Source organism: Cervus elaphus, chromosome 5, assembly GCF_910594005.1.
Source record: "Cervus elaphus chromosome 5, mCerEla1.1, whole genome shotgun sequence".
In the NCBI taxonomy this organism is placed as follows: domain Eukaryota; kingdom Metazoa; phylum Chordata; class Mammalia; order Artiodactyla; family Cervidae; genus Cervus; species Cervus elaphus.
In genome coordinates this window covers 92577556-92584820 of record NC_057819.1, presented here as the reverse complement: position 1 = coordinate 92584820, position 7265 = coordinate 92577556, and the positions used below count along the sequence as shown (strand labels likewise).

General features: G+C 48.5%; 1 protein-coding gene across 3 annotated transcripts; it reads left to right on the top strand.

Annotated features, from left to right (window-relative positions):
• Positions 1 to 156: 156 nt before the first annotated feature.
• IFT20 (intraflagellar transport 20) lies at positions 157 to 7183 on the top strand. 3 transcript variants are annotated; one of them, XM_043903157.1, is made up of 6 exons: positions 160 to 311; positions 3552 to 3780; positions 3940 to 4068; positions 5210 to 5295; positions 6217 to 6320; positions 6759 to 7183. In XM_043903157.1, the coding sequence occupies exons 3-6, from the start codon at positions 3942 to 3944 to the stop codon at positions 6838 to 6840; spliced, it is 399 nt and encodes a 132-aa protein (XP_043759092.1). In that variant the 5' UTR covers positions 160 to 311; positions 3552 to 3780; positions 3940 to 3941; the 3' UTR covers positions 6841 to 7183. The 3 variants fall into 3 exon arrangements, with proteins under 3 accessions (XP_043759093.1, XP_043759092.1, XP_043759094.1); XM_043903159.1 differs by having other exon boundaries at positions 187 to 311; positions 3742 to 3780; XM_043903158.1 differs by lacking the exon at positions 3552 to 3780 and having other exon boundaries at positions 157 to 311.
• The last annotated feature ends 82 nt before the right edge of the window (positions 7184 to 7265 follow it).

Sequence of the window (7265 nt, the reverse complement as noted above, 5' to 3'; positions counted from 1 at the left end):
AGGGAGGAGGGAGGGGCCCCTGGAGTATTTTGCGCTGAGCGCATAGCTGCTTCCGGCAGCCTTTCCGGCGCAAAGGCTCTGGGTCTCGTAGGCAGTTATCACTCCTCTCAGGCCTCTGTTTCCCAGCAGGCCCTGCGGGCTCTGTGGATCTAAGTGCTTCCGGCGTCGGGAAGTGACGTTGGAGGTAAACAGGTTCTGTCGCCGTGGCAGCGGCTGAGGCTGCTGGGCGGGTGTCGGCTTCAGCCGACTGGAGAGGCGCTGACTGCCGACGTTAGCCTGGGTCGCCGGCGCTGTCGCTGCTGGGTGAACAGGTAGGCCGTGACTCCGGGTTGGCGGGCTTGGGGCAGGCCGGGGGTGAGATGAGCCTAACAGGCTCGCGTCCGGAGGAAAAGCAATCCCGGGGCGAAAGAAACGTGGGAATTCCGCCAGGCTCTGGGAGCGGTTTTACCCCCGGCTAGGGCCTGGAACTTTACGCGTTGCTGCTCGCAACTATCTTAGGAAACTGCGGCTCAGATTAAGTTCAAGCAGTTTACATAGTGAAGACGCGCGCTCCACACCCAGGTCCTCCTAATTTTCCCACACCCCACGGGTGGAGCCTGCTCGGAGCGCCCAGCGTGGGTCAGGGGAGAACCCGGGGGTGGGTTTGGAGGAGAGCGCGTCACCACTCTCATCTTCCTGGAGCTTAGTCCGGCTCTTGTTCCCGGTGTTCCTCAGATGTGGTGGGAGTTGGGAGAGAATCCAGTAGTCGGCTTTGAACCCTCTCCGCTTCTTCTCCGGTCTGACCCTTCTCATTCAATTAGCCCTTCCAGCCGTGCAACTGGCTCAGGCCAGGTACGCGGGAATCTTGCCTGACTCTCTTTCACTCCTCCCCAAAATCCCTGCGTCAGTCATCCTTTACAAAGTCCTATTAACTCGACTTACAAAACAACTCAAATCGGAACACTTTTCTTCCGCTCCAAGCCTTGGTTACTGAAATAGCCTGCTCTGATTTCACAGTGCTTCATACCACACACATTTGCTGAGTGCCAGTTTCTGTGCAGGCATCATGTTAGATGCTAGGGTAACAGTGGTGAACAAGATAGTTGTAGCTCCCTTATTTCCTCCAACCCATTCTCCATCCTGGGTCAGAGTGGTCTCCCTAAAGGGCATGTCTGATTATGCCCCTCTGCTGAGAATCCACTGGCTGCCCATGAAACGCTTATGAGAAAATCCAGGCTCGTTACTGCAGCTTTCAGAGCCCTCCACCATCCAGCCCTAGCCTTCCCATCTCACCTCATCCTGTTTCTCTCTCTCTCTTGCTCAGTCTTTCAACCACACTAGCCTCCTGGCTCTTGTTACAGGTTCCATTTCTCATAGCCTCAGCATCTTCACATAGGCTTTTCCTTCTGCCCAGAATACTTCCTCCTCCCTTCACTTGACAAACTTCTGGACAGCCTTTACTTCTCAGCGTGTCACTTTCTCAGAAGAGTTTTGTTTACAAATTTTGGGAGTAATTTTGTGTCCACATGAATTTTATCCTCCTGCTACAGCTTCATGTAGCACCATGTGCTTTTCCTCATAATTTTATCACAATTTGTGATTATTTGTTTACTGTCTGTCCAGAGGTCGGGAACTTAAAGCATTGAAGCATTTTCTTCACTACACTATCCCCGGGACAGGGCCTCAGTAGATGTTAGTGAATAAATGCAAGCTCTCTGGGAAGAGAGTGCAGATTGAAGCAGATTTCTGTGCCCTCTGGTTATTTGAATCAGTTTGTCTGGTTAGTTACTTGTGTGTATGCTCAGTCGCTCACTTGTGTGTGTGCTCAGTCGCTCAGTCGTGTATGACTCTTTTGTGACCCCGTGGACTGTAGCCCATCAGGATCCTCTGTCCATGGAATTTTCTAGGCAAGAATACTGGAGTGGGTTGCCATTTCCTCCTCGAGGGGATCTTCCCGACCCAGGGATTGAACCTGCGTCTCTTGTGTCTCCTGCATTGGCAGGTCGATTCTTAACCACTCACCTGGTAGGTGCTAAATGCTTAGACAAGCGGTCCCTTTTAGGCACCAGGGACCAGATTCATGGAAGACAGTTTTTCCACGGTCGGGGGGCAGAGGCAGGGTGGGGGTGATGATTTTGGGATGACTCAAGTGCATTACATTTACTGTGCACTTTATTTCTATTATTATTACATCGGCTCCACCTCAGATCATCAGGCATTAGATCCTGGAAGTTGGGGGCCCCTGACTTAGACTATATGTGTGAATAGAACAAATAGGAAGACATCGTTTTAAAAAGCCCAATTACAAGGGAACTCTGGATGATTAAAGTGTTTCAAAAGGAAGGTGCTAGCTGACTGACTTGAATGGACTGCAGTGAGACCAAAGGCCCTGGGCCAGTCCTACACAGCTAGACATGGGTTAGTTGGCTCACACAATCTTGGATGTGGATTTTGGGTGGTTTTTTTTTTTCTTACTTAAAATTTTTGAATTAAAGGAGATACTCTTCTTTAAAAGTCAGATTGCATATGTAAATCTGGATTTCGGGTCCTCCTGAAAATCAGTTCTGTCAATAATGGAACTTAATTCTTTTTAACCATTGCTGTTTCTGTGGTATACCTACCCTGGCAAGTTGCTCCCAGAATCACCCCATTCAGAACAGAACTTCTCTAATGTAATGGGAAGGGAAACAAGGGAGGCTGGGGGAGGTGGGAGGGAAGGACCAGGTTGTGGTAGCCTTCAGAACACCGGGGGTTTCCAAGTTGGTGTAGCAGCCAATGGCTAGACCTAAGTAGCATTGCCTCCCTTTTTAGACAGGGCATGTGCTCTCTTATTTTTATTTTGTATGTGTGTTTAAGGCAGAAGGAGGGTGAATTTTCAGTGTTTCGTTCCCAGAATTGAGGCATCCTTTGGACCAGGAATGTGAGGTGGCCTGGGAAGGGAGAAGATCTCTCTGCTGGTTCTCGTCTACAGAAAAAAGCCAAACTCCTTAGCTTGGCCCACAGGGTGTTTCTGATCTGGCTCCACCTGGCTTTCCCTCTCCATCCTGTCCTTTCAACTTCTAGTCAGGAATAGGCCCTTCCAATGGCTTTGTGCTCCTGTCCAGGCTGTTTTCTCTGCTTGGAATGCCTTGCCCTGACCTCCTTACTTGGCATGTTCTCGCTGATATTTCACTCTTTTTTGTGTTTTCTGCTAGAAAGAGACTGACCCAACTTTGGGTCCCAGTTGAGGCAGGTGTGCCTGTGGCATACATTATGGGTAATATTCTTACCCCTGGCTTCTTGTGTTTATTTATTTTTTCCTGTGTTTATTTTTAACCCTAATTTTTAATTCACTCAGATTTTCTCTTTTACTTGTCTTTCATATTGTTCCAGCACTATATTTGAAAAGTTCTTGTATGTCCTTTTGGGTACATAACTGGGGATAAATAAATATGCTATGGCTCCCAGCTTAGTTTCCATGTCGCTCCCTCACCCTGAGTTAACTGTTCTCTTTTCCTCCAGCTCTTTAGTGACACTTCTGTAAACGCACTTAACTGTGTGATTTTTCAGTGTACGTGTCTGTCTTCCTCCAGCTACACTCTGCTCCTCCGGGGCAGGCACCATGTCGCACGCATCTTTATCCCCAGCATCTAGCAGTGCTGGCATGTAGTTGGCACTCCAGGAATGTGTGTTGAATGAACGATGCCTGTGACAAGCAACTGGACTTTATTCTTTCCTGACCCTTGCTCCTATGACACACCTCTCCCTGGCTGACCCTGTCAGAACCTCTCTTCTCTGGGGAGGAAGCTGGAAGGCAAACAGGTGAGGCTCAGAGAGGCGGAGGCAGAGGGAAGGGGGAGCCTTTGGAACATCTGGGCTTTTGGCCTTGGTGTCCGGGGCCAGGAGTGGGGCTGGGTTGGAAGCTGGCTTCTCTTTGAGGGGCTGGGAAGTGATCGGGGGCTGGGGCTGCTTTCTTTACAGTCATGGCCAAGGACATCCTGGCTGAAGCCGGGCTGCACTTTGATGAGCTGAACAAGCTGCGGGTGTTGGACCCGGAGGTTACCCAGCAGACCATAGAGCTCAAGGAAGAATGCAAGGCCTTTGTGGACAGTGAGTCTCGCCTTGGGGGACACGGTGCCACTCAGCCTTGTGTCTCGCCCCCACCCCCTGACTGCAGCCCTGGGCCCTGCCCAAGCGGAGCTGCTGGCTCCCAGGAGGTTGAACCTGGCCCTCCTGAATTCCCGTGTGCCACCCACCTTGTCTGCGTGCCCTCCTATGCTCTTGGGTAGGCTCAGGGCACCAATCAAACACGGCAGTGGAGACAGGAAGGTGTTTGTTTAGGTAGGCAGTCCCAGGAACCTTCAACTTCAGAACCATGACTTGGGGGTGGGAAACAGAGTTAGGATTTGATTTCTTGGGAGAAATAGTGTTCTCAGTGGCAGACTTGCCATTGTTTGGAGTGAGATTTGATCACCTGGAGTTTGGAGAGGCAGTTCAAAAGACTCAATGAAGTCATTTTTTTTTTTTAAAGCTAGTGATAGCCAGGATGCTTCCTGTCTCAGCAGCCAAACAAGCCCGGTAGCAGCAAATATAGAGATGTAGCCTGTATCTGCACCTTCTGGGGAGTCTATAGGCTCTGGAGAGAGCTTGACTGGCGGAAGGTAGTGGCTTCTCTCACCAGTCTTCTGAACGCCGTGTGCATGTCGTCCTACCCTCTGGGTCTTGGTTTACTCCTCAGTAACACGGGTTCCACTATACCCAGGGACATGGGAAAGAACAAATAAGAGATTTAACTCCTTAAATGCTTTGAGCTTTTTATTAGCCCTGGTCACAGGTAGAAAGCCCCCACTCCCCAGCAGCTCAAATCTAGTGTCTTACCCATGGCTTGTCCAGAGGCAGCATTCGTATCCTGGGGCGGTCCTTTCTTGAGGTCAGCCCTTTGTGCTTCCCATCATTCTTAGGACAGCAGGATGCGGTCCATCCCCAAGGTGCGCCCATCAGGAGCCTCACAGCCCGAGCTACAGCTGCTGGCTGCTTCAGTGGGGACTCAAGATCCAAATACACTCCAACCCAGCTCTGGGCTCATGGCCACCCTTCTCTAGGTTCAGACCAAGGCTGTCAGACACCAAATGGCTTTTCACACAAATTAGAAGAGGCGGTTAGCCCTGCCCTCACGCCACAAGGAAATGGCGAGGGAGAGTGGTGATGTTGAAAAATAAAACATTTGTTTTTGTTGTTCTTTCCACAAAAGAAATTGGCCAGTTTCAGAAAATAGTTGGTGGCTTAATTGAGCTTGTTGACCAACTTGCAAAGGAAGCAGAAAATGAGAAGATGAAGGTAAGATCAGCATGTATTTTTTAACTTTCGGCCTAGTTCCCTAGCCTCTCATCCTTCTGCCCCGCCCCCCCCTTTTTTAAATCTGGTTCTTAAAAAAATTATTTATGTTTGGCTGTCCCGGGTCTTCGTTGCTGCTGTGTGGGCTTTCTCTAGTCGTGGGGAGCCAGGGCTGTGCTTTGTTGGGGTGCGTGGCTTCTCTTGTTGCGGAGCACAGGCTCTCGGGTGTGCAGGCTGTGGCCGTAGTTGCAGCACGAAGCCTTAGTTGCCCTGTTGCCTGTGGGATCGTCTCAGAGCAGGAATTGAACCCATGTCCCTGCATTGGCAGGCAGATTCTTAACCACTGAACAGTCAGAGAAATCCCCCTTTGTTTTTGGTGGGGAGGGCTAGGTGATGGGGAGTTCTTTAATTAAAATAAGATTTTAAATAAGAATGCCTGTGCAAATATTGAATGATTATGTTGTATACCTGGAACTAATACATGTCAATTATACTGCAATTTAAAAATAAGTAATTCCTGGTCCAGTTAACCCACTATTGAACTCTTACATGCCAGTATACTGTTTCCTTTAATCTTCACATCATCACTGAGATACGATGAATATGATAGGTGGTTTACTCTCACTTTATAAATGAATGCATGCAGAGTACAGATGACTTGGCAAAGGACACAAGGCTAAATGGTGCACCAGATGGGCCACTGTGTGCCAGGCCCTAGATTCTAGGTCTGCAGATGCTAAGCTGCAGCTGTTCTCACCAGGCACTTTGAGATCAGGAGGTTAAGCCTCCTTCGGACTTACTCCTAAAACTCTGAGGCTCGACCTTCCTTGCTCCCCTCCACTCCACCCCCACAAAGCCCCCATGTCCCTTCCCCAGTTGAGGACTTTAATGAAGTCATGACCTTCTTTGGCAATGTTTTTCTAGGCCATTGGTGCTCGGAACTTGCTCAAATCTATAGCGAAACAGAGAGAAGCCCAACAGCAGCAACTCCAGGCACTAATAGCAGAAAAGAAAATGCAGCTTGAAAGGTAAGTTTTGTTGTAAAGCAAGTTCTTTACTCAACTGCAATTTTGTTTTTCCTCTTGAATGGTCACCTCTTACCCTTGCTCTTCATCATTGTTCTCCCAGGAATAGTGTCTTATCATCCTGATTTGAAGATTTTAAAAATAAATTTGATGGGAAGATTTGTTAATGTCAGACCACCTCTAGTAGTGTGAGGGCACACACACTTGTGTCTGGAGTTGGCTGGCTCTCTGCAAGGAAGCTTCTCAGGGCTGGAGACTTCTCAGGGGTGGCCCTAGGTAGAGCTTTGCCTCATTTTTCTCTCTCTCTTGCCCTCACTAACTTCATTTTGAACTCACACCATTTCTTGGAATCATCTAAATCACTTCTGTTCTTTTCTGGAAGAATTAAGTTCCTGGTGTATTTCATCCATTTTGAGGGCTTCTAACAATTTTGTTTTTCAGGTATCGGGTTGAATATGAAGCTTTGTGTAAAGTAGAAGCAGAACAAAATGAGTTTATTGACCAATTTATTTTTCAGAAATGAACTGAAAATTTCATTTTCTAGCAGGAGGGCAAAAAAAGGAAAAAACCCCCACAACCCCCAAACCAAAACAACCTCTGCGTCATTCCATGACTTGACCAATGACCCAGGTGTGTCATGAGAGAAGCTGTGTGAGGAACTGCAGCATCTCTGAAGGCAGTAACAAACCTGGGGGAGTTTGTTTCGGATGTCAGTGCATGTCTGCAGGCGAACATCCGGTGGCCATCGTGGTCCAGGTTCTCACACCTCTTGCATTCTCAGTCTGAACTGAGCAGCCTGTCAACTTTCTTTTTGTAAATTCACAAAGCTTTGGAAGGAAAAGCAATAAATTATTATTTTCAAATGGCTTGATCTGCCTCTCTTCCGTGCCCCTGAAGTGTACATTTATTAACCCATTGTAAGAACCCTGGACTCTCCAGCCCTTAGTC

Bases quoted from the DNA above. Each gene is read 5' to 3' on its own strand.
- IFT20 (XM_043903158.1), top strand. From the start codon at position 3,942: ATGGCCAAGGACATCCTGGCTGAAGCCGGGCTGCACTTTGATGAGCTG. The intron at 5,296-6,216 runs GTAAGATCAGCA...ATGTTTTTCTAG, and splicing joins CAGAAAATGAGAAGATGAAG to GCCATTGGTGCTCGGAACTT. The intron at 6,321-6,758 runs GTAAGTTTTGTT...TTTGTTTTTCAG, and splicing joins AAGAAAATGCAGCTTGAAAG to GTATCGGGTTGAATATGAAG.